This window comes from Chiloscyllium punctatum, chromosome 22 (genome assembly GCF_047496795.1).
Source record: "Chiloscyllium punctatum isolate Juve2018m chromosome 22, sChiPun1.3, whole genome shotgun sequence".
Classification (NCBI taxonomy): Eukaryota; Metazoa; Chordata; class Chondrichthyes; order Orectolobiformes; family Hemiscylliidae; genus Chiloscyllium; species Chiloscyllium punctatum.
In genome coordinates, this window is record NC_092760.1 from 40,095,206 (window position 1) to 40,122,676 (window position 27,471).

The 27,471-nt window shown below is 40.3% G+C and overlaps 1 protein-coding gene and 1 long non-coding RNA gene across 3 annotated transcripts in view; one reads left to right on the top strand and one right to left on the bottom strand.

The window, feature by feature from the left end:
* Positions 1-32: 32 nt before the first annotated feature.
* On the bottom strand, positions 33-27,466 carry uevld (UEV and lactate/malate dehyrogenase domains). Its single transcript, XM_072592089.1, has 13 exons — positions 27,357-27,466; positions 27,028-27,270; positions 26,783-26,867; positions 21,654-21,719; positions 19,079-19,242; positions 18,270-18,405; positions 15,605-15,723; positions 11,184-11,289; positions 10,397-10,567; positions 9,790-9,960; positions 8,594-8,687; positions 2,589-2,712; positions 33-930 (listed from the first exon to the last, which is right to left on the bottom strand). Exons 2-13 carry the CDS (start codon positions 27,067-27,069, stop codon positions 766-768), a joined length of 1,443 nt encoding a protein of 480 aa, XP_072448190.1. The 5' UTR covers positions 27,070-27,270; positions 27,357-27,466; the 3' UTR covers positions 33-765.
* The window catches only part of LOC140493545 (uncharacterized), a 54,876-nt gene continuing 32,944 nt past the window's right edge, over positions 5,540-27,471 (top strand). The window contains exons 1-2 of one of the 2 annotated variants that reach the window (XR_011963706.1): positions 5,540-6,459; positions 9,045-9,289. This is a non-coding gene — a long non-coding RNA (uncharacterized lncRNA). Of the gene's footprint in view, positions 6,460-9,044; positions 9,290-27,167; positions 27,372-27,471 lie in introns of those variants that run through there. The other variant, XR_011963705.1, reaches the window with a different exon arrangement.

Sequence of the window (27,471 nt, forward strand, 5' to 3'; positions counted from 1 at the left end):
ATTGCAAGCTAATACATTAATTTCAAACATTGTTTGAATATCATCACAGTCTGAGAAATTAATATTTCCTACAACTATATTATTGAAACAAAATGCATTATAAAGTATTATAAATCTTGGTTATAAAATTATACTGTTGTTTTCACTTATTACGGTTCTTGGAAGTCACTGTGGCTGCGAGAGGTGGGTGGTTCTACTCTGTTCTCTTCTATAGCTTCAGCTGTGGCATTACATATCAGTGACTTGTAACTTGAAACTGCAGAGATCTATCTGGATCACTCCGCTACACTTTGAGCCAGCAATATACATGACGTACAACTTTGGGATGGAAATTTTCATGCATTTACACTTCATTATAAAAGTAGTGAATGACTGTGTTAATTGGTAATTGCATTGGTCTGGACATTTTTGATTCATTAAGATACCACAAAGAGCCATGGTTTGCACATACCAGTTATTCTGTGTAGTGTGATAGCACTGTTAGTAATGCAGAATGCTCTGAGAACTTCTTTCTATAGAACTTCCTTTTTTTAAAATTTAACATACACCTGAACAGGCAGTGCTACTACAAAGCCAAGCTCATACATTTATGTTGAGCTAGTTGGTTTATATACAGAACATGACTACATATAAATCAAGGTGTGCAGCTGCCAGTCACAGGACGTGGGCGTTCTGGATAGAAACAGGGTAATGTTAAATGCTGGAAGTTGATTGCAGGTTCCTCAGCTTTGCCAGCTGTCACTTACAATTGTTCCAATCAGCAGCTTAAATTTTTAGCTGCTGAAGTAAGCTTTGAAGGGTTGCTGCACTGCTCCGCAGCTTTGCTTTCTCATCCTCAGATAGCATTGGTGTAGTTACATTCACCACTCCAGCCATGGTCAATATGCATGGTAGGCTGAGGAATACGTCAGCACTGATTTCATAACTGTCCTGTAGGGAAAACATAAATTGGGTTAGTCCTCACAGAATAGGAGCACGGCTAGGCTAAACGATGATAGAAAGGAAACTATCTTTTTCTCTTGGATTCACATATTCTTACTCATAACTCCCACATTTTAAAACTAGGTCAGCCTGAAACAATTCACCAGTCTCGAGGAGATATTGGTTTCAAACAACTTCAACTATAGAACCAGAATACATTTAAGTTAGCTGTTGCACCATTGACTTGTTTGTTCTGCAGGATAAATTTGCTTACATTGAAACCTGGAATGAGATTCACCCGACAGATGTTCTCATACATTAGCTCACCTAGTCCAGGATTTGACTGCTTCTTAAATATCTTTGACTTTACCATATTATTTGCTGCAATGTTCCAAACATCAAATGAAAACATACTTTCTAATAATGAAACATGGGAACAGCCATTTAACCCCTCCAGACTATTCCACCATTGAACATTTAGATTAAGTCAGGAGAGATATATTTATCTATCTCTATTCCATAACATTTATTACCCTTGGGTAACAAAAGATCTATCAATCCCAAATGAATTTAATTTTTAAATTTGGCTGAATTAAGGGAAGAGCTCCAAATTTACATACCAATGACAAAGTTTTTCCCGTTATCAACATTCAGCAACCTAACGTTAATTTTAAGTTGCAGCCCCTTGTTTTGGATTTATCCATTCTACAGGAAACTGTACAATTCTATTTATCTAGAATCACACCATTATCTTCCATACTCAACAAGCCTAGGCAAACCATCCACATCATTCAACTTACATAGCCTTGAAACTATTCAGATGAATCTGTATTGTAGCCCCTGGCAAGGACAACATACCCTTGTTAGGAGAGAGTGAGGGCAATGAGCTTCCTGTTTATGTCTTCTAACGAACAAGAATTGGCTTCAACCCTAATTTTGGATTACCTCCATCTCAAGTCTGTTGCTAAACAAATTTCTAGATTATATAGCTAGACATGTTATAATTATTCCTTATACCTCATTCCTTTCACACTGTCACTGGTTCTCCGAACCCCTTCCAACAAATTTGGGGCATGTATATTTCATGTGACTTGATGAGCAACATGCCTTCGTATTGTTACCACTCCATTCTCCTTGTTTTATTTGCCAACATTCAATAGTTTTAATTATTTCTCAACATGGTTCACTATTTTCAATGAGTAGACAATCATTAATTCAAGTTCTTTTTATCTGTTCTGAGTATTTTTCAACTGGCATGTTGCACTTTACATTTCTAAACATTATGATCAAGCAGAATTTTTGCAGATCGAGTCAGAGGAAAGGATTTAACTTCAGTGATAGTGCACATCGTCAACACTCATAGGTTCATTGATGAAAAAGACACCCGAGGGCACCTAAACTATAACAAAACACCCACACATAATCAATCAATCAATCTATTAAGAAGATAAAATTAAATTCAAACATTATTTTCTTTTCATAATAAATGCAAAGTCCATCAGCCAGCTCAAGCATTACTTTTGCACATTGCTTGGTTGCTCTCCTAGCCTCCTGGATGTGCACATAGACCACAGCAGGAAGTCAGAGCCATCTTGACTGAAGAAATGCTGCAGTCATCCAGATACATTGTCATTTCACTGTGGGCCTGGAAATTAATGGAAACTCACCTTCATTAGGGTGGAGACGGAATGTGAACGTCCCAGATTTCTCAGGATCGTCTCAGTTATATCAGCCACAGATAGACCAACTGACCATGACCTCTGACCTCTCTCCTTTAACCCTTTAAAAACCCTGAAATAATAAACAAAAATGAATCTGAATCTACAAACACAGGTGAATTGCTTTTGACAGTCTTCTTCCAAACTGTTCAAAAGGATAATTTCCAGACTAGTCTGAATACCACGAAACCTCACAGGACATTTATGCTGGTGAAACTGAACTATGCAAACTAGAAAGTTCAAGTCTTAGATAGTTAGTTTTTGCTGAGCTATCTGATTCAGCCAATGCTGCAGTCCAAGCACAAGTCTGCTTCAGTTTTCTCAATTACAACAATGACTACACTTTAAAGCCACAGTATGACTGTGAAGTGATGAGACATCTTAAAGGCATAAAAGACACCATATAAAGGGAAGACCATTTTCATTTCTCAGTTTATGGAGGGAAAGGTTCCTTGAATTCCCACTCATGATCTTCCAGTAGTTATCATGATTATCAGTGAAATTATCACGAGGTCTAGATCAGACTCAGCTGCATTTTGTTTCCATTGCAATTCCCAATGGCTAGACTGATAAATGGAGAATAAAAACATTACGTATTCAATTAATATCCCATGGAAACTTTTTATTCTTTTGTGAGATGTGGGTATCACTGACTAGCCAGCATTTATTACTCATCCCAAATTGCCCTTGAGAAAATGGTAGTGAATTGCTTCCTCCAACCACTACAGTCCATGTGCTGTAGGTTGAACCACAGTGCCCTTAGGGAGGAAATTCCAGAATTTTGACCTGGTGGTACTGAAGGAACGGCGATTTATTTCCAAGTCAGGATGCTGAATGTTTTAGATTAGATTAGATTACTTACAGTGTGGAAACAGGCCCTTCGGCCCAACAAGTCCACACCGACCCGCCGAAGCGCAACCCACCAATTCCCCTACATTTACCCCTTTACCTAACACTACAGGCAATTTAGCATGGCCAATTCACCTGACCTGCACATCTTTGGACTGTGGGAGGAAACCGGAGCACCCAGAGAAAACCCTTTTGGATGGAAACATGCATGTAGTGGTTGTCCTATGGATCTGTTGCCCATGTCCTTCTAAATTGAAGTGGCCATGGAGTCATATAGCTCAGAAACCGATCTTTCAGTCCAACCAGTCCAAGCTGACAATAATCCCAAAATAAATTCGTCCCATCTTAGCCCATATCCCTCCAAACATTTCTTATTCATGGATTTATGTAAATATCTTTTACAAATTGTAACTGTACCCACATCCATCAATTCCTCTGGAAGTTCGTTCCACATACAAACCACTCTGTGAAAAAGAAAATTGTCTTCATGTCATTTTTGCATCTTTCTCCTCTCACCTTAAAAATGTGAACGCCTGTCTTGAACTCCCCCACCCTAGGGAAAGGACAGCTACCATTCACCTTATCTATAATCCTCATCCTCCTGGATTGTAACTCTCTTTGGACAGATTTTCAGAGACTCTGTTTTTATCTCCATCAGTGAGATGTGGACTGAAGGAGGGATAGTGCTGCTCAGTGAATGTCCCACTGAAAGTGTAGATTTGTGTCTTGTTCTCTGACTTATAAAGGGACACCTCCAACCCTCATAGTCCAGACAGATTCGACCTTTCCTCGGATTCACCCTCAGCTCTAAGTGTTTTGATGATTTCTCAGGAGCCCAGTATGTATTCCCCTTTCTCAGATTTGCAGAGATTTTCCCCTGCCTGTCAATGGACTCCTCAGCCACACACACCTCCTAGGAATGTTTCCTAGATGTGAATCCCACTGAGCCCAGGATACAGGGACAGCGATCAAATCTCTCTGGATTGTCGGGAAGTTGCTGCCATTCCTCAGTGTTCCTCAGAGTGCTCAGGTCCTCTGACAGAAGGGCAGGATGGGGTGTGTTGGGGTGCAAGCTGACTGGAGCTTCACATCCACAAATTCTCTTTCACTCTGATACAATAAGAGGTCCTGGGTTTTAAAGGTGCTGCCTTTGGTGAATAATCCAGTGCATTTTGTAGATTGTACAAACTGGTGCTACTGAACATCAGTGGTGGAGGGAGTGGTTATGGTAAAAACAATGACTGCAGATGCTGAAAATCAAATACTGGATTAGTGGTGCTGGAAGAGCACAGCAGTTCAGGCAGCATCCAACGAGCAGCGAAATCAACGTTTCGGGCAAAAGCCCTTCATCAGGAATAAAGGCAGTGAGCCTGAAGCATGGAGAGATAAGCTAGAGGAGGGTGGGGGTGGGGAGAGAGTAGCATAGAGTACAATGGGTGAGTGGGGGAGGAGATGAAGGTGATAGGTCAAGGAGGAGAGGGTGGAGTGGATAGGTGGAAAAGAAGATAGGCAGGTCGGACAAGTCAAGGAGGCAGAAACTAGGATGAGGTGGGGGAAGGGGAAATGAGGAAGCTGTTGAAGTCCACATTGATGCCCTGGGGTTGAAGTGTTCCGAGGCGGAAGATGAGGCGTTCTTCCTCCAGGCGTCTGGTGGTGAGGGAGCGGCGGTGAAGGAGGCCCAGGACCTCCATGTCCTCGGCAGAGTGGTGCCAATCAAGTGGCCTGCTTTGTCCTGTATGGTGTCAAAGCATCTAGAGTGTTGTTGGAGCTGCATTCATCTAAGCAAGGGAGTGTTTCTTGTACCTTGTAGTTGGTGGACAGGCTTTACAGAGTCAGGAAGCGAGTTACTCAATACAGTATTCCTAGCCTGTGACTTGCTCTTGTAGCTACCATATTTAAATGGCAAGTGCCATTGAATGTCTGGTCAATGGTAACCCCAGTATGTTCATGGGGGGGGGGGGGGGGGGCTTTCCATGATAGTAATATCATTGAATGTCATGGGGCAGTGGTTAGATTAACTGTGGTGATAGTCATAGCCAGGCATTTGTGTGGCACAAATGTTATTTTCCACATGTCCACCCAAGCCTGGATATTGCTGCGTTTGAACATGGACTGCCTCAGTATCTGAGTAATTGCAAAAGGTGCTGAACATGGTGCAATCATTGGTGAATATCTCCACTTCTAACCTTATGGAACAATACAGCACAGGATCAGGCCCTTTGGCCTCCAAGAATGCACGGACACATTTTGCCCTTCCATACCAAAACTGTCTTCACTTAAAGGATCTGTATTCCCCTATTCCCTTCTTATTCAGGTATTTGTCCAAGTGTTTCCATGAATGCTACTATTGCGTTTGCTTTCACAATCTCCTCTGGCAGTGTTTCCAGTTACTCAGCACCCTTGGCATGAAAGATTTGCCTCGCACATCTCTTAAACCTCCCCCATTGCACCTTGAACCTGTGTTCCCTAGTAATTGACCCCTCCACCCTGGGAAAAAGTCTCAATTTCCACTCTATCCATACCATTCACAAACTTCTATCAGGTCACCCCTCAACCTCCTGCGTTCCAGTGAAAACAAACCCAGTCTATTCAGCTTTGAAACGTCAGCTCTCTTCTCTCCTTACAGATGCTGCCAGACCTGCTGAGACTTTCCAGCATTTTCTCTTTTGGTTTCAGATTCCAGCATCCGCAGTAATTTGCTTTTATCCAGTGTTTAACCCACTGCCACCTATCTTCCAGGAGTACCTACCCTGAAGAAGTACTGCTCTTCTCTCCGACAGGAATTTTGTTTGTCTCTCTCCCCCTGTCCACCTTCACTGCTTTCCTTTTCTCTCACAGTGTTAGACAAGGTATTTACTAAGACTCGCTTCCACAGCCATATTTCCTTCCTCAGTGACTGTCTTCGCCTCCGACTTACTCCACGTGGATTTCAACTCAAATTCCACCCTGTATGAAGCCTCCAGGATTGCAGGTACTTGCATGATATACAATACTTTTCCAACTGCTGTTCTCGCCGCATTCTAAAAGCCGCACTCAGGGTCATACGCCGCCACACGAAAGCACTCGACACCTCTCTCCAGCGTCACCGACTTACTCTCTCTCAAAGCTGTCCTGGTCCAGAGTTTCATTTCATCCTTCATATTATTCGACGCCTTAACTCCAAACTTTTCCCGTTTCTTTCAGATGTTAAGGAATGCAAGCTTCAACTTCTCATCCACACCCCTGCCCACCCTCCACCTTCCAACAGTCCCAATCCCTCAAACTCCATCTCTTCCAACCCCAGCCCTTGCCATGTGTTCACCATACCCTCTGACCTTCCCCTCTCGGAGGCTGAGCGTGCTGTTCTCAGCAAAGGACTCAGCCTTGTATCCTTACGTCCCCACCTCAATGAATTCCGGGCCCAACATGATGCTGAGCTCTTCTTCCATTGCCTTCGCCTTCGTGCTCACTTCTTTACGCAAGAGTCCTCCTCCTGCTCCACAGATCCTTTCACATCCCTCCAACATTCCACCTCTAATTGGACACCCCGCCAGGACAATTTCCTGCCCTTGATCTTTTCATTCACAATTGTCGACGGGACATTGGCCACCTTAATTTCTCTGCCTCTCTTATCCATTCCAACCTCTCTCCATCCTAACTTTCTGCCCTTCGCTCCCTTAGGTCCAACTCCAACCTTGTCATCAAAACTGCTGACAAAGGGGGTGCTGTTGTCGTCTGGCGTACTGATCTCTACCTCGCAGAGGCTGAGCGCCAAATCTCAGATTCCTCCTCCTATCTCCCCCTGGAGCATGACCACACCACTGGGCATCAAGCCATTGTCTCCAACACCGTGACTGACCTCATTTCCTCTGGATGCCTCCCCCCACAGCTTCCAACCTCAGTCTCCCAACCCCGGGCAGCCCGTTTCTACCTACTCCCCAAAATCCACAAGGAGGACTGTCCCGACAGGCCCATTGTGTCAGCATCCTCCTGCCCCACTGAACTTATTTCCTCCTACCTTGACTCCATCCTTACTCCTCTGGTTCACTCCCTCCCCACCTACATCCGGGATCCCTCTGATGCCCTGCGACACATTGACAGCTTTCAATTCGCAGGCCCTAACCACCTTCTATTCACCATGGATGTGCAATCTCTTTACACCTCCTCTTTACACCAAGACAGCTTGAAAGCTCTTCGCTTCTTTCTTGAAAAGAGGCCCGAACAATTTCCATCCAACACCACTCTCCTCCGCCTGGCTGAACTTGTTCTCTCTCTCAACAACTTCTCCTTCAACTCATCGCAGCTTTGACAAAGGGTCAGTTAGACTCGGAACGTCAGCTCTTTTCTCTTCTTACAGATGCTGCCAGACCTGCTGAGAGTTTCCAGCATTTTCTCTTTTGGTTTCAGTCTTTTCAACCTTTCTTCATCGGTCATGTTGCAGTTGTACAGGACATTGGTTTGGCCACTTTTAGAATATTGCGTGCAATTTTCGCCTCCATCCCTTATAAACCAATGCCCTCTCTAGAGTTCTGGACTCCCCCACCCCAGGGAAAAGACTTTCTATTTATCCTATCCATCCCCCTCAAGATTTTTTAAATCTCTATAAAGTCACCCCTCAGCCTCTGACACTCCAGGGAAAACAGCCCTAGCCTATTCAACCTCTTCCTATAGCTCAAATCCACCAACCCTGGCAACATCCTTGTAAATCTTTTCTGAACCCTTTCAAGATTCACAACATCCTTCCGATAGGAAGGACTCCAGAACTGCACACAATATTCCAAAAGTGGCCTAACCAAAGTCCTGTATAGCCGCAACGTGACCACCCAATTCCTATACTCAATACTCCAACCAATAAAGGAAAGCATACGAAATGCCTTCTTCACTGTCCCATCTACCTGCGACTCCACTTTCAAGGAGCTTTGAACCTGCACTCCAAGGTCTCTTAGTTCAGCAATACTCCAGAGGACCTTATCACTAAGTGTATAACATGGAGGCGTACTGATTCATCAGCAGGAGGGAGGAGTGAGAGGAGGGAATGAAATTGAAAGGAGGAGTTAAAGGAGACAAATATTTCCCTGAAATAGTCTGAATTTCTACAAAGCTTCTGAATTACTTAGTCTTCCTACCTGTATGCCAACTGCTTATGGCTGTCATGGTCTGTGATTATGTCGGGGCTCCTAATTCGCCCACCACCCACCTCAGGGCCCTGCCACACGGCCACTGAAAAACAAATTTAAAAATCCAAAGCGTTAGCACAGTGTTAAGGATTTTTAAAAATTCACTAACAGGATGTGGGACTCACTGAGTAGATTAGCAACTATTATCCATCTTAATTGCTCTTCTCCAATTAGCTATAAGATTAGGTCACTTCTGGATCTGTTATTGAATATTCAAGTATTTTGCATCTTATCAAATCAAACATTTCAATGTATAATAAAAGCCCAGCAGGTCTGGCAGCATTTCACAGATGCTACAAGATCGGATGAGTTTCTCCAGCATTCTCAGTTGAAATATGGGACACATGCTCAAGTGGGCCTAAAAATCAAAGTAATTGCTGCCCCTTTAATTTTCACACAGATGGTTCAACACTTTTGACAGAGGGAGAGAAAGGCAGCATCTGGAACTGAATTCTCAAGGAACATCAGAGCAAAAAATTCACTGGAAGCACAACGAGTGATACTTTGCATTATTAGTATCAACAATTGTGACAAGATCACCTGCCATTCTGTTTAAGACATATAAATTCATCTGGGTATACAATATCAATCTGGGTCAATTCTAATCCAGATTTCAAAAGGAGACTGGACAGTGCCAAAACCAAGGTAAAAGTCCAACTTTCATATTTCTACAGCTGCCCCAACAGGTGCAGTCATAGTTTGGCTTACTTATGAACAGTAACATTTTATTCTACTTCAATTATAAAACTACATGGTTTGTAGCAATACTTATTTTGTCTGGTCATGAAGTACTACTAGGCACAGTCTTTCTTAGATATTCTGAACAAATAATTAGCAGCTCGAGCACCTCTTCTCTATTAATAACACACTATCAAGCAATAAGTTCACCCACATTACTTAAAGCATCAACCATACAATTTTTTGGATTGTACATTTGGAGGAACCAGTCTGCTATTTTTATCAGATTCTGATCAGAACTTACTTGTTCTTTCATTCCACGTCATTGACAGCAATTCATTGCAATGCAGAGAATGCAAAGCAACAGCAGAAGGATTGGACGCAGTGATCAAAGTAGCATTTTAGTTCATCTTGCTACATCAGATCAAGGTGTACAGAGAGAATTAAATTGATTTGCAACATAATACCTTCATTGTCTCCATGTTCACCAATGATCCAGGCCTCCTTCTCAACGGATGATTTCAAGTATTTTCCCAGGATGGACTGGAAACGTTGAGTATTCAAGTTACAGCCAGTCCCAATCACGCGGTGTGAAGGAAACCCGCTGAGCTTCCAGCCTATGTACGTCATCACATCAACTACCAGATCAGAGAGCAAACATTATACACTGACGCATACTAACATACTGTAACAAAATGACCTATAGTCACTTGGAGTGTTCGTAACCAGCAAGCAGCAGGTAATTTGAAATATTTTGCCTTCTGTTGGGCACTTTGGATTTGTACTCCCAATGCTGTTAAATTTTCCAAGCAACGACCACTCTTTGGAACTAATAAACAGCTTATATCTCATTCTCTATCAGAGACCTTCTTCAAGACCCAGGAAAATACTAGAGGCTTTTAAATCTTTGTGACCAGCATCCTTTCTCTAACAATCTCCTTAAATCTATACCTCTATATGAAAGCTCTAACTAGCACTCCTGAAGTATATCCTACACTGAAAAACATTCCTACTGCTAATAAACCCATGTTGTATTTCCCAGTGAATAATCTATTACATTGATGGGCTGCGTACCTGGCTGGGAAGCAATGATGAGTACACAGTTGGGACTGTATCGCACTGTATTGGGAATGATCTTCCTGAACAGATCCACGTTGCTTTGTAATGCTTTCAAATAGGACTCCTCACCACCCCAGGTATTCGCCGTAACAATTACCACATTTGAACCTGCTGAATTTGAAAAATCTAGAATAAAAGAGAAGATAAAATGCAGACAGGTCAGAGAACAGTTATTTATTCAAAGGTTTGCAAAAGGGCAAAAGCCAAAAATAACAAACAATGACTTTCTAATCTACAACCCAAGCATATTTTTGATCTAAATCATGCTGTTGGGCTGGTGTGAAGACTCTGATACTATTGCTTTTGTTATTGAGACCCTAAAAATAAGAATCAAAGATCATCGATTAATGCTGCCAGTTATGTCCAGCCAGACTCCACCTATGCTGCCTTTAGAATATTACATAACGCAAATGAACCCTCAAAAATAATGAATGTTCATAAAGCTCATTGCTGTGCTTTTCATCTTTCATGGTATGTTGGCATCGTGAGCCAGGCCTTGGGCTCTGGTTTATTAGTTCAATGGCATTGCCATGAAGCTCGAGCCTCTCCTATTGCCATTGGCAACCTGTTTATTCACAGAAGGTTGAGTTTAGATACATGAGATTTTGTTTCAACTTCTTCTTTGAAGTAGAGATAAACCTCTGGTTGTCAGTCACGTTTAGACAAATGCATTGTTTATATTTGATTTTTTAAAAAGAGTTGAAGTTTATGTGCTGTATTTGTTCAGTCAGATGACACAAACCACTGCTGATTTCGACTGTAGGCAGACTGAAAATCTCCATGTCCAGTGATCCACCTTTCATAGCATTTTCTGTGGTTGAAATGAGTGCCAATTTTTCTGCAGCTCCCTAGAGATAAATAAAAATACACATTATTTTATCTAATATTCTTTTTCCCTCCAAATTCTTGCCTCTTCTAAATACAACTATTGAGTCTGATAACCCTAGAGAATTGTTCGAGTTGATGGTTAAGTTTAGATACTGAGTTTAAGCTAACCATTTGGCTTCCATGTTGGCGGAGACTGACATTTTACAGCCTTAACCCAGTAGCCAGTTAAGGTGAAACTGAGTTTATTTAATCCACTTCAAAATCAAAGTTACAATACAATTGTAACAACTGAATGAGACTTAAAATCATGAAGGGTTTTGATAGATATAAAAGCTCCCAATTCTGGGGAATCCAAAACACAGTCCTGAAGATTGGTTACACTTGAAATGTTGACTTCTCCACCTCCTGACGTTGCCTGGCTTGCTGTGTTCTTGTAGCCTCCTGCCTGTCTATTCTCGATTCCAGCATCTGTAGTTTTTTTGGTCTCAAATCCAAAACTAAAGCCCATAAGAATAAAATAGTCACCAATAAATGAAAAATTTAATTCAGGAGGAATTTGTTTACCCAAAGAGTGGGTTAAAATGTGTCATTTGCAAACATATGGTGTAATTGAGGAAAATAGCATAAAACACAGTTAATAGGAAACTGAGGAAGAAAGGAACAAAAGACAACACGAAGTATCTGATGAAGCTAAATGACAAAAAAAAAGATAGATTCTTCACTATTAAGGGTACTAGGGATTTATGAAGAAGGTGGAGTTCAGACAATAATCAGATAAGCCATGAAATTACTGAAAAGTAGAGCAGGCTTAAGGAGCTGAATAGTCTGCACTGATTCTAATTTGTATGCTCACATAAGTAATGTAGGGATGTTCATGGGGAACATAAATCCTAGATGACTCTACACTTGTATGTAACTTTATTTCACGACTTTATAACTGCCTCAAGACATTTGTGACAAAAATATTCAAAGAATGGCATTTACCAATTTTTCACCAGAGAGATTTTTGAAATTAATGCCAATTTGGACAGTACTAAAATCAGCCAATAAGGTATTTGCTAACCATTTCTTAACATAATCAGGTACTTCATGGTATTGCCACCAGCATTTTAACAGGTTACCTTCTCAACGGATGTTTCAGACTTGGTCTTGGTTATGCTTGTTGAGGTAGGGCTTGGTCTCATTCCTCCTGCTGTCTGCAGGCTTCCCCTAGTCTCACTCACTCTTATCACACATTGATTTCAGCCATGATCTTATTAATTTCAGAACTTTAAGGCTGATTTTCAAAAATGATGGACAAAATCACATTTTGTTTGTTTTTGTGTTTTGAGTTGATACAAGAGTTAATCATGATTTTAATAAACTGAAGAGGAAGGTGGATGCATCAAATAGAAACAACACAGCTCAGTTAGTCTAACTAATTTAGTTATTTGGTGACTTAAAGGCAAGTTATCTTGGCATTTCCCATCTCTGAAATCCCTGCAAACTTTCAATGTCTGTTGTGCTTTAGTTCTGGCACATTGCACATATCTGACTTTAATCACTCCACCACTGGTAGCAGTAATTCCAGCTGTTGGTCCCATGCACTGGAATGCCCCCTTAAACCCCTATGTTTTTCTATCATACTTTAAAATTTTCCTAAAAACCTACTTCTCTACCAAATTTTTATAAGAACTTAAGAACTAGGAGCAGGAGTAGGCCATCTGGCCCTTCAAACCATCTCTGCCATTCAATAAGATCATGGCTGATCTTTTCATGGCCTCAGCTCCACTTAGCCAACTTCTCACTATAACCCTTATCTCCTTTACTGTTCAAAAAATCATCTATTTTAGCTTTGAAAGCATTTACTGAGGAAACCTCAACCCCTATACTGGGCAGGGAATTCCACAGATTCACAACCCTCTATGTGAAGAAGTTCCTCCTCAATTCAGATCGAAATCTGCTCCCCGTAATTTTGAGGCTATGCCTTCTTGTCCTAGCTTCATCTGCCAGTGGAAACATCCTCTCTACTTCTATCTGATCTATTCCCTTCATAATTTTATATACTGCTATAAGATCCCCCCTCATTCTTCTAAATTCCAATGAATACAATCCCAGTCTACTCAGTCTCTCCTCATACGCCAAAACCCTCAACTCTGGCATCAACCTAGTGAATCTTCTCTGCACCCCTTCCAGTGTCAGTACATCCTTTCTCCAGTAAGGAGACCTACATTGCACTCAATCCTCCAGGTGTGGCCTCACCAGCACCCTGTACAGCTCAAACATAACCTCCTTGCTTTTAAACTCAATCCCTTTAGCAATGCAGGACAAAATTCCATTTGCCTTCTTAATTACCTGTTGCACCTGCAGACCAACCATCTTGATTCATGCACTAGGACACAGAGATCTCGCTGCACAGCAGCATTCTGCAAGTTTTTACCATTCAAATAATCGTCCTTTTTACTGTTATTCCAACAAAATGGATGACTCCACATTTATTAACATTGTGCTCCATCTGCCAGACCTTTGCCCACTCACTTAAGCAAGCTATGTCCCTTTGCAAAGTTTCACAGTCCTCTGCACACTTTGCTGTACCAGACATCTTAGTATCATTCACAAACTTGGTCCTCAACTCCAACTCATCTATGGAAATTGTGAATAATTGCGGTCCCAACACTGATCCCTGAGGCACAGCACTAGCTACTGATTAGGTAAAAACAAGGTAAAAACAATGACTGCAGATGCTGAAAATCAATTACTGGATTAGTGGTGCTGGAAGAGCACAGCAGTTCAGGCAGCATCCAATGAGCAGCGAAATCAACGTTTCGGGCAAAAGCCCTTCATCCTGATGAATGGCTTTTGCCCGAAACGTTGATTTCGCTGCTCGTTGGATGCTGCCTGAACTGCTGTGCTCTTCCAGCACCACTAATCCAGTACTAGCTACTGATTGCCAACCAGAAAAGAGCTGATTTTTTTCCCACTCTTTGCTTCCTATTTGTTAACCAATCCTCTATCCATGTTAATACATTTACTCATCTGTCCGAATGTCTCTTTCAGTGGCTTGGCATCAAATTTGCACTGTTAATACCCATGAAGCAACTACTAACTGATTTGCATAATTGTACTTCCAAATTCCTCTGCTTCTCTATTGCACTTGGACACTAATTTCTGAGAAGTACATGGCACCCTTGTTCTTAAAACAAAAAAACGTAATCGCTTCACATTTATCCAGATTGAGATCAGAAATTTGCAAATCACATTGCCACAATGCAAGTCTATTAACATGTCCCTGTATTTTGTTGCACTCTCCTTCTGTATTAACTACGAAGTACACTGCACTCCATTTGTTGTTGTGTGCATAGTTTTAAATTGTACTTCCAGTTCCCAAGTCCAAACTGTTTACGTAAATGCTGATTAGAACGAACCCTAATGGAAAGCCATTTTCCAATTTTTGACAGACTGAGTAAACACCTTTAAATTTCTAACCCCCTGTTTTCTGCTTTATGGTCAGCTTGCTATCCATCTGATACTAATTGTCTGATACTACAAGTGCAGTTATGAGTTTACTATGCAGTTCCTGATCAAAGGCCTTTTGGAAATTTTCATTTTTCACTATTTATTTTCCATTTCTTCAGAGAATTCAATAAAATTGATCTTTCTTCTTAAATTGATGCTGACCATTCCATTATATGTTAAGTTCTAGATTTCTAAGATTATATCTTTAAGTGAAGTTTCTATTATCTTTCCCAGGACTAAATTCAAGGTAATTAGACTTGTTCTATCCTCCTTTTTAAACATAAGGAATAAACTCACAAGCTATCAGTCCTCTGGCAGTATTAAACAAATTCATATGAAAAGTAGAGTTATAAGATATTGTTTCAATTTATTTTCTAACCTTACTTTATTAGGAATAGCTGTAATTCTTCTGGATCTTCTCTAAGTTGGTTAGTTCATCAATTCTCTGCTCCCCTGCTATCTTTCTACCATTAGTACCTTTCTAACATTCGATTTCTTCTCTCGTCCCATTTTCACATTGTTTTGACATGAACCTGGAGGGTTACAAAGTAGTTATAATATTTTTTCAAACTTTCTTCATTAGTGCCTCCAATTTAGCCTTCAGTGGCCCTATCTCTACTCTCTTTTTTTAAAAATAATATTTCACTGTTTATTTTTATCTGCCCTTTATTGTTTCTCTTTGCCTTCCTTTTCACTTTATCAAAATTCATTCCTACAACATTTTATATTCAGACCATAAATGTTTCAATGCTGTTAGTATTATACAGTAAGAAAGACAGCTTAAATTCAATCTTGGGCAAACAATGTCGAGACATGGATATATTACGTTAACTGCTTTACCTTTGCTAAGATGCTCATAGCACATGCCATTCCCAAATCACCATCACCAAGCACAGTAACTTTGCTGAAATGTTGGTCTCCAGCCTCCAGCTTTGACTGAAGACTGATGTCAGACAGACCTGTACATGAAGATTAAAACCACATCACAGTCTCATTCTCACATTATGGTTTCTTAAAAACAGCAATTTTAAACATTTGCTCATTTTCTCTATTTAGTTCCTTCTTTGTTGAAAATACTGAATTCCACTGAGATAAAAGTTTTGCAACTACTAGTAACTTTTTGAAAACTTAACCAAGTAACCATTTCTCATGTCAAAGCAGATGATACTGAAGTAGATCTGATGAGCCATGTTGGCCAGCCTGGAGCTTCGCTGTTGGTTAGGGATTACACCTGTATCGGTAAATCAAAACTACGATTCAGAAGTCCTATTTCCATACTTGTGACCTGGACCTTTGTCATACAAAATCACCACCTGTGTTTTATTTAATACTGGGAGCTATTAAAGATGGTCTGGTCCTTCATAGCATTATATTCTATGCTCATATCATGGATTGTTATATTCATTCCTGAATTTAAAAAAGGAGGATGGAACAAGTTCAGGGAACTATAGACCAATTGTGGTAGAGCTGGTAACATCTTCATACTATCCAGCCAGTCTGCTTATCGATCCCATACATTCCCTTTAATCAATCATTCACACTGCAAAATTTTCACTTGCAAGGTCCTTATCACCTTTGGCCTCAGCTCTCTGGTTGTCTTCTTGCAGTCCTTACGCAGTCTCTTTATTCAGTGATTCTTTATCTTTAGTGACTTCAACAACATTGAACCATTTCCCTATGCCATTAACTTTTCCAAACCATATCCTTACACAACCTCTTAACAAATATAAACTTTCTTAAACACACCATGCATCTTTATTTCATTATCCCACTTTTAAAGCCAGGATTTCTTATAGGGTACTTTTTGACTAGATCATCTTTACCATTCATAGCTCCTTATGAAGTTCTACACATTTATTCCTAAAATAAAGTACCATCCAGCCCCTCAATAAAAATGTTTGTAAATCTCAAAATCCTTGCCTTTGGTCCATTATAGAGACTTTCAAGCCATGAAAGTTTCTCCAGATATTTCTGACTGGCCAGTTGTCTGTCTTTGGGGAAAGCCTCAGTTCTTCTATTGAGCCACATCCATGACTTGCATGTCTTGTTAATCAGAAATGAACACAAAGGCATGTGGTCCAAACTAAACTTTGTATGCTTGGGACTGTCCCAATTTGTAGTCACTAACTCAGCATTCTATTAGCTTTATAAACTGCAGTTTTACAGCAAATGGGCATTATAATTCCATAAATTGCATTCAGTTAAACCTCAGTAGTTCAGGGAACATTCATATCAGCAACTTGTTTTCCCTTTGTTCAGTAATTCACACTTGTCCAAGTTAAATGTCATCTGCTCGCATAATTTCATATCTTGAAGCCTGCATTGTCTGACAGCATCTCCATTTTGTTTCTAAATCCAAAGCTATTAATACAAATTAGAAACAGTAAAGGTCCAAAAACTAATCCCTGGGGCAATTCCACATAGTTCTGCTAAGAAGCATGTGCCACCTCCTACTTTTCTTAACCAACGCTGAGGGCCAAAAGGTCTGTACTGTGCTGTACTATTCTATGTCTATTCTCAGTTTTTCACTGAATGGCCTCAGCTTTAAGTTTTAATTGTTTTTCATCCTTTATTTTATCAATGTTTCCTATACATCAGGATGCAACACATCATTTTTTGTTCATAGTCCACTTACAAGGCATTTCCTCAAAAAATAAATCAAGGATGTTGGATACTGGGGTTCACATTGACTATTGCTTATTGGGTTATCATTCAGGTAATCCTGATAAGGACACAGGTAAACCTTATGCGGTGTATCTTGATGTGTAGAAAACTAACACTCTTTCATCCTCTACTATGTAAAATTAAGGTTAAAGCTGTGAGAACTCAGGTTAAATAACAGGAATAGATAAAAAATTGACTCAAGAATATTAAGTGGAAGGATTAATGAAGTGACAAGTAATACCCCATGATTAGCTCTGTGTTTGGACCCATACAGTTTAGGGAAGGCATCTGGCTCATATCCTTCCTAGTGAACAATTGTCAGGAAGCAAATTAGCTATCTTACATTGATCTTCATTTTCAACTGAGTTCACACCTTTTAGACTTTGCCACTCCTCTCTGGCTGTCTTCTTACTGTTAGAATAATGAAAGAAATTCTACTGGTTATAACTCTGGTGCGTGTAGGTGAAAGTAGGAACTAGATCCAGTCTTTACTTGGAGTGAAAGATACCTCCTAACTCGGCTCACATCCTAGGTCGTTAAATGTCTCTTTATGTTTGCTCAGGTAACCAATGTCCTTCTATAAAAATGCAACATCAATTAATAGATAACACCACTGTTAGCTCTGTTCTTTTCCAAATCTCTTTGTCACTCTGAACATTTAAAAAGATGCCTGGAAGACAACAGAATGAAAATATCCACAAATTTGAAAGGAGACTGCATAAATTTATTTTTGAAAGAAATGACTGAACATTGTAAGTGTTGTGACTGGGCCAATAATATACATGGTTATATCATTTGGTTCTAAATACTTTAATGCCAGAGTAAAATAAAATTCACAAACCTGAAGAAATATCAGCCAAGTAGCTATTGAGCTCTGTCAGGGACATTCCGTCAGTAGAAGGCTTTGCATATAAAGGTGGCACTTCCTCGAATTTTGTGATCATTTCATGTAACAAACCAACTACATTTGTTTTTGGCTATAGAGTTTTTAAAAAAATCAATAAAAACATATTTTTAGAGAAAAGTTGCCTAACTTATGTCTCTTCTTCACATTATATCATGTATTTAATACAGTGGAAGCAACTGAAACATCCTGGTCACTGAGAAAACAGGACCAATCTGTTTGCTACCAACTAATTTTCAGTCTGACGTTGGTAGGTGGGAGCTATGATAGGGTTGCATGATTTACAATCTCATGTTCTACCTTAATGGGTAAAATCTTGAACAGGACAGTTAGGTTCAGGTTCTTCTCACTGTGAAGCTACAGTATCAAACAGGACCTTGCCTAATCCAAGGCACTGCTTAGGTTCTCCTCGGAGGGCAAGCCTTCAGAATGTGCGCATAAGTACAACTGCTGATGATTAGCTTGTACAAATTTCCCAGAGCCTACAATCAACACTAAATGCCATGAGTACAGTCCTGCACCTGTCTCTCAAACCAAATGTCTCACAAACCAAATGTACTCCTGCATCATGGGTCTCTGTATGCTCAACTGTTCCCCACACTAAGCCACATGGAATACTATATTGCCAGACTGAAGACTAGTGCTATATATCCTTGCCAATACAGCCCTTTGACTGACACTGTTCATGTGCCAAAGTTTCCCAGTTTTATTTCATTATAATGTTGCCACTGTCTCAGATTTCTTACATGACTCCAGTGTTGTAGGTATGGTAAATAAATGCGTCCTTGCAAATCTACATGTTTGCCCTCACGAATAATCATGTTTGAGGTTGGTCGCAGGAAGCACAAAGGTGGACCAAAAGGATGAGAGTCAAGAATCCATATTCGAATAGGAATATTATAGGATGATCCTGGATAATATAGCAAAGAAAAACACATTTTAAGTTACTTCAGTACATAAAGTGTCCATAGATTTAAAAAGTTTGTTTGTATTTGTTCAAAGGATTTTCTTAACAGTCAAAACAATGCTGAGGAATGGAAACCAAACTAGAAATCAATAAAGCTAGATTCTGCCATTTCTAATACAGGCAAACATCACAATTACAGGAAGCTGTAACAAGTTGAGACACAGAATCTGTCAGTAATCCAAAGTCAATTTAAGATAAATAACATTTATAGATCATTCTACTTCAAAAGCACATGAAGAAAGGTTGCAGCTGAAACACGCAGTTTAACAGAAAGATCTACCAATTCAGGTCAGAATCTAATAACTACTTTTTAAAAAAAAAGTGAGGAGTCAGATTTTATTCAACTTCCAGAGATAAACATTTGGCCACTTTTGTGGGTCTGAAGATGGGGAATGGAAGTTTTCCATCTGGAAATCCTCCTGGCCTAATTCCCTTCTCTACAATTTTTAAGGGAGAGGAGAAAGTTTTAAAAAGAACATGAAGGGCAACATTTTTTTTTGGTAACAGAGTGTGATTCATGTGTGGAATGATCTGCCAGAAGAAGTGGTAGATGCAGGTACAATTACAATATTTAAAAAAGACATTTGGAAAAGTACATGAATAGGAAAGGTTTGGAGGGATATGGACTAAAAGCAGGCAGTTGGGACTAGTTTAGTTTGGGAATATGGTTGGCATGGACTAGTTGGATCAAAGGGTCTGTTTCTATGCCTTATAAATGTCAAATTGTTTGTAGATCCTGTACAATCCAGAGTATAGGCTGGAATGCTGATGTTGTTACTCACGAACCCCTAGTAACTGAACTAAACCAGTCAGATTCATGTCTACAAGACTAATAGCATATCTTTTGTTAACAAAGTCCTGCAATCAAACAGGTGGCCTCCTTTAACTTACTTGAGAAGATCATCTACATAATCAGTTCCACATAAGACGATAATTGTCATCATGTGAAATTATATTGTACCTAAATGCCTACAACAGAGGGCATGATTTGGAGATGCCGGTGTTGGACTGGGGTGTACAAAGTTAAAAATCACCAGGTAAATTGCTCATTCAAAGACACAGCCCTGGCACAATTGGTAAAGTGGCCTCCTTTTCTGCTGTAACCATTCTGTGAACTCCAGCCAAGTAAATTTCAGATGATTTTGTGTCTATATAATGTAGACATGGCATCACAAGCAATCAGCATTTCTGCACAAAATGTGGCATAATCCAAATTCTCACTGACTGGAAAAAGACTTCTCACAGTGAACTTAGCTAAGGAAGTGAACCCTTAAATAAAATTCTGAAAAAAAGATGTGATACATCACATAATCATCTCTCACATTGTAATAGTGAAACATTTTATGGTAGGTGGATGTACTGGCAAGGTTGGCATTTATCATCCATTCCTAACTACACCGAGTGGCTTGCTAAGTTGCTTCAGACTGCAATTAAGAGTGACTGTGGTGGGTGACTTACTGGTGCTGGTTAATAAATAGAGAAAATACCACAGGTGATTTGGTGATGGAAACAAAATGCCCAGTTGTGTATAACAGCACTTCCTAACACACAAAAAAAACTTGAAAAGTGACTGTGGGTCTGAAATAAGTCATTCACCAGATCCAGTAAGGATGGCAGATTTTCTCCCTTAAAAGTCATTGGTAAACCAAATGGGCTTTTATATCAATATTACACAAACAAAAAGGACACAGACCCACTTTAGGCTGCAGGGTAAACCCAAATCACACAACAATGCTTTGGCTTTGTGATAAAATGGTTACAATCTCAATTCAAAATATTATCATTAAATATTTGTTCTTCACGAACATGTGATGTACCTCTACCTTTTGAAATTTCTTCTGAATGTAATTTTTGCGAGGTTTGGTTCATGGGATCAGAAGTCTAACACTGCTACCATCAACTCACTCTCACAGCACCTTGCCCATGTGGTTACTGTGTTAGGACTTCAATAATACTATGACAGCAATGTGAAATGTTCATTCTGAATCTATATATGGAAGATCAGCTCGTTGTAAATATTACCTTAATCCAAATTTGGGCTTTGAAGAGAACATTTTAAGCAGTAGAATACTGGATCAATCCAAGTTTGTCACCAAAGATCGGAGAAATATAATGAATGGAATTAGAATGTTAAAAATCATTGCTAATGAACCGCTTAAAGTATATCTGTTTGAAGTACATTCTTATTTTTCAGCACATAGCACTATAAATCTAGGAACAATACTGGATTCTTCAACTGATAGGATAAGGCTTACCTTCATAGCAAAAAGAATTATCCTGCACTGACAGGCTGAGACTTACTTTGATATCTAATAGGAATTGTTTTCACCTCTAACAGGAGGAGAAGAGTTTACCTTGATATCTAACAGGAATGGTACCAATTAAGTTCAGCAGATCTTTCTGGGAGCCATCGCTGAAAGCTGTAATTAAATAGAAAACATTTTTAGTCTATTCAGCTGATGGAATCTAATGGGATTGGTGTATTGAGTGAAGAGTTGTTTGCACTTCTATGGCTACTTGTTCACAAACTATATTAAAGAGACTCAATGACTTGACCACAGCCTTCTGTGGAAATGAGTTCCACAGATTTACCACCTTCTGCCTGAAGAAAATCCTCATCTCAGTTCTAAAGGGTCACTCCTTCACTCATGCCCCCAGGTCAGAGTCTGTAATACTAGTGGAAACACCTTCTCTACATCCACTCTATCCAGATCTCTCAGCATTCTATAAATTTTAGTGAGGTACTCCCTATCCTTCTAAACTCCATTGAATACAAACCCAGAGTTCTCAACCACTCCTGGTATGACAAGCTCTCATCCCTGGGATAATTCTTGTAAACCTTGTCTGCACCCTCTCCAACACCAGGACATCTTTCCTTAAATATAGGGCTTAAAATTGTTCACAATATTCCAAACGTAGTCTGACCACATCATTATACAGCCTCAGAAATACACCTCTGCTCTTGTATTCTACCCCTCTTGAAATGAATGCCAACATTGCATATGCTTTTCTAACTGCCAATGAACCTGCATGTTAACCTTAAGAGAATCCTGAACTAAGACTCTCAAGTCCCTTCTGCTTCAGATTTCCAAAGCCTTTCCCCATTTATAAAATAGTCTCCGCCTCTATTCTTTCGACCTACTGTTCCTGTACTTTCACACATTGTAACCCATCTGCTACTTCTTTGCTCACTCTCTTAGTCTGTCCAGGTCCTTTTGCAGCCTTACCATTTGCTCAATTCTACCTGTCCCTCCACTTATCTTTGTTGCTAAGTTTGCAGATCAGACCATGTCCTCAGTTTCTTCATTCAGATGGGTAATGTATAACGTGAATAACTGTGGTCCCAACACTGAGCCCTGCAGAATTCCACCAATCATCAGTGCCAACCTGAAAAGACACCTTTATCCTTATTCTCTGCCAGTCAGCCAATTCTCTATCCATGCCAGTTTCTTCTCCTAATGCTATGAGCTCTTATCTTACTTTGCAGTTTCCTTTTCAAATGCCTTCCAGAAATCTAAATAGATCACGTCCATTGGCTCTCGTTTGTCTAATTTGCTCATTTCCACCTCAAAAACGTCTAATAGATTTGTCAGACATAACTGCCCCTTGATGAAGGTGTACTGCTCAACCCTATTTTACCATGCAATTCCAAGTGTTTCTCAATCTCACCCTTAATAACGGACTCTAGAATCTAACGAAAGACCGGTGTCAGGCTAACCAACCTATAATTTCCTGTCTTTTGTCTCCCTTCCTTCTTATAAAGGAGTGTTACAGGAGGCATTTTTCAGTTCCCATGGACCCTCCCCGACTCGTGATTCCTGAAAGATCACTACCAATGCCTCCAAACTCTCCTCAGACATCTCCTTCAGAACTGTTGCATTTAATTCATCTGGTCTGGGTGACTTAGCCACCTTCAGACTTTTTAGTCTCCCATTCTCTGGACCTTCTCCTTAGTGATGGCCACTACACTCATCTCTGTCCCCTGACTTTCTTCTGATGTGCCACTGGTGTCTTCTACCGTGAAGTCTGATACAATGGGGAAGATGATGGCCTAGTAGTATTATTGTTAGACTAATAATCCAGAGACATGGATAATTCCCAAGGATCCAGGTTTGAACTCCTGAGCTTTTCCACACTCTCTGTCCTATAACCTGTTCAGGAAACTTTAATAACCTCTGCTAAGGCCTCCCGGCAGCCTTTGACTTTTTCCATAATTTTCCATGTAATTGAACTCACCCCCTACTATTTAGTTTAAAGCCCTATCCACAGTTAAGCCTTTTGCCAAGGCTCTGGTCTCAGCATGATTTAGGCAGATCCCATCCCATCAGAACAGTTCCCTCCTTCCTCAGAATTGATGCTAATGTCCCATGAATTTGAACCTGTTTTTCCCACACCAATCTTTGAGCCACACATTTACCTCTAAAATCTTGTTAACCCTGAGCCAATTAGCTTGTGGTTCAGGTACTAATCCAAAGATTATTACTTTTTAATGACTTATTACATCTGTCTTTTAATTGAGCCCCTAGCTGCTCATATTCTCTCAGCAGAATCCCTCACCCCAAACCTGAATGCCTCCCTCTAGTATGACGCTATGGTCAGTTTGCTCATCCTTCCTACAACCCTGCTCTCATCTACACAGGGAGCAAAATCTCAAAGCTGCCAGATAGCTCAAGGGCTGAGGCTCCTTCAGCACTACCTCCTGGATTTCTCTACCTGCCCTGCTGGTAGTCACACCCTCCTATCCCTGACCACTGACTGAATTTGAGGCTAAGGAGTGTGATTGCCTCCTGAAACACAGGTCCAGGTAACTCTCCCCTTTCTGATGTGTTGCAGTGTTCAAAGCTTAGACTCCCGCTCATCTGAGCACGAGTTCCTTAAGCAATCAACACTTACCACAGATGGGGTCACTACAAATCAAAATGGGGTTCACCAGCTTCCACATCATGACAATACAACACATCGCCTACTGTGGCATCTTCTTCCCCACATCTCACCTAGTTTCTATAACTCAGAATAACTTGAGCTGCCAGTCCTGTCTCTGCTTCAACCACATCTCCATATCAGCAATGATGTCACACCCTTTGACTTAAATCAACAGACTCAACTCTTAGGCCTTATTCAGAAAACCTCTTACATTAAAATAAATACCATCCAACCTTGCCATGCCCCTGTACCTTAACTGATTACATTCACACTGCCTTCCAGATTGACTCAATTCTTCTTCTATATTCATTTGTGCCTCATTGTTTGTGTGCCTCCACTTCATATCTGATTCCACTGCCAAATTAGTTAAAACCCCCACACACCCACAGTTGAGAAAACACCAAAGTGAAATGCAAGTCTTATTCTTACTGGACATCCACACACACGTTATTTTTTCCAGCAGAGATCAGAAGAGAAGAACCTAATCTAATTTTTTCTCTTTTCTTTACTAGTGGCATGGGCCTCAGCACTTACCAGCTAACTCCCCATAAACTGATCCACAGGCATAAAATATAATTTGCTTCCATTTCATTCTCCTAATTCTCATCCACATTGTCCCTCAGCAACACTACCTGAAAGTACAGATTTAATTTTCACATGGACACTATTGACACACATCTCCACCTCACCTTCATTGTTGCCAAATTATCGAACATGCGCTACTGAAATTTCTTCCAATTACATATTGCATAGTCTGGAGACATTGCTTTGGGTCCCTTCTCAAAACTCCATTCCCCAAATATTGATTCCATCTATCTTCCCAGGCAACTTGGGTTTGTTCATAAACTTGATGTCACATTTGATCTCAGGAGGAGCTTCCAAAATCATTTGGGCCATCATTAAGACTGCTTATCTCCACCTCCGTAGCATCACCCAACTTTGTCCATCCATGAAATCACTTGCTGCTGAAATCCTCATTCATGAGTTTGGTAACTTGACTATTTCAATGCATTACTGGTTGGTCTTCTATCTTCTGTAAATTTTACATTGTTCAAACCTCTGGTGCAGTTTTAGCTCAAATATCCTGTTCCCTCTGTACAACTGTGATTGCTGAATCACAATGGTTCCCAAACAAATAACATACTGACTTTAAAAATTCTTGTCTTTTCTGACAAATTGCTTCATAACTTTGCTCCTCCTGATCTCTAACCTCCTCCAGACCATAATCCTCAAAGAGAGCCTGGGAGGGTAGCAGAAATAGGCAACTTCTTTAAAAATTTTAAAAATGTATGTGGATGAGCATTTGAAATGTCATAGCATTCAAAGTTATGGGTCAAGTGCTGGAAAGTAGGGTCAGTGTAGGTAAGTTGTTGCAGACTCGATAAGCCGAAGGACCTCTTCAACGTTCAACAAAAACTGAAAGAACTGCGGATGCTGGAAATCAGAAATAAAACAGACATTTCTGGCAAAAGCTCAGCAGTTCTGGCAGCATCTGTGGAGAGAAATCAGAGTTAATGTTTCGGGCCCAGTAATCCTTCTGCAGAACAACTGACCCAAAACATTAACTTTGATTTGTCTCTACAGATGCTGCTGGACCTGCTGAGCTTTCCCAGCAAATTCTATTTTGTTTCTGACCTCTTCAGTGCTGTACGATTCTATAACTCTCAGCTAGCTAGACGGCTGGTTTGCAGTGCAGAGTAACATCAACAACATGTTCAATTTGCACACTGGCTGGGGTTGCCATGAAAGACTCTCCTTCTCAAACTCCCCCCTCTTGAGTTGTGGTAACCCTCACATTAAATCACACCTTTTGTCTCTCACTAATGAAAGAAGAGTCCTATCGTCCAGCAGGACAAAGCAACTCTTTAAAAAATGACAATATCTGTTCTCAGATTCTAGCTATTTGGAATCCCTCATTTAAAATACTGCACAACTGGTATCTATGCCCAAAGCTCTAGAAATCCTCCCACTTCACCCCAACCCCATGTTGGATTTGTTCTTTAGACCACTTAAAATTGACCTCTTTACAGAGTCATAGAGATGTACAGCACAGAAACAGACCCTTCAGTCCAACTTGTCTATGCTGACCAGATATCCCAACCCAATCGAGTCACACCTGCCAGCACCCAGTCCATATCCCTCCAAACCCTTCCTATTCATATACCGATCCAGATGCCTTTTAAATGTTGCAATTGTACCAGCCTTCACCACGTACTCTGGCAGCTCATTCCATACATGTACCACACTTTGATCAAGCTTATGATCTGATCTAACATCTAATCTGTGGCTGTCATTTTGTGTCACACGTTTCAGTGTCACACTCCTGTGAAGTGCTTTGGGTGTTAAAACCATTATATGGCTAATGATATGTACACCACTACTGGTTTGTTACTCTCTGACCTACTGCTTGGAGTTATTGTTGGGCTGCCCTGCTAATATTACCTCCCAATCACACTGATCACATCCTTCAAATTCGTCACACAGGCCCAATACTGTCATGTTTAATTATAGATGGCTCTGCAATCCACCTTTTTTGAAGAATTTGATTTGAAAAGCTTACTATATGTGTCCATTGACGATTTAAGTTCAGGAAATATTTTATGCACATTCTTCAGATCTTCTATGGTTAGGTCCCGAAATTTATACTGAAAAGAAAACACAAGATGAAACCAGTAAAGATGAAATTTAATCTACCCAATATTCTTCCCCCCCCCAATCGTATTTCAATTTCTTTAATAGGTACCTCCTATTTTCCTTCGCCCCTCGATAGTTATCACCTCTCCCCCCCACCCCCACGTATCTCACCTTGCTTAGCTGTTTTATCAGCGCTTTTTCATTAAACTCCATTTCTTAACAGAGTATTTCAATCTTTCGCTTCCACTGTTCCCACTTCCGCTTCCAACTCCTCAAACAAATAATGTGAGCGGGGACTGGAATCTTGCGTAAGGCGTGCCTGGTGGAGATGGGCGGCTCTATCAGTGTCAGAGTGAAACGAAATGTTTCCTTCAGCTTGTGCTTATGAGTCAGCAGCATTGCCCCGTTACGGGTCTGGTAACAGAAAGCAGGGAGAACATTATAAAGTGAATATTGTCAATAACATTGACCGACTTTAGTAAACATCATAATATTTCTACCTTCGCACTGAGACGGTTAGTGTCACGAACACCCTGTAAATAAGTGAATATAAAAAAGACGTTATCTCTTCATTCTTGTGAATGAAGCTGAACAGTGTGATTTAATCACTAAATA

Bases quoted from the DNA above. Each gene is read 5' to 3' on its own strand.
- uevld (XM_072592089.1), bottom strand. From the start codon at position 27,069: ATGGAGTTTAATGAAAAAGCGCTGATAAAACAGCTAAGCAAG. The intron at 26,868-27,027 runs GTGAGATACGTG...TTTTCTTTTCAG, and splicing joins TGATAAAACAGCTAAGCAAG to TATAAATTTCGGGACCTAAC. The intron at 15,724-18,269 runs GTTTGTGAATTT...CTTCATGTACAG, and splicing joins CTTGGCTGATATTTCTTCAG to GTCTGTCTGACATCAGTCTT.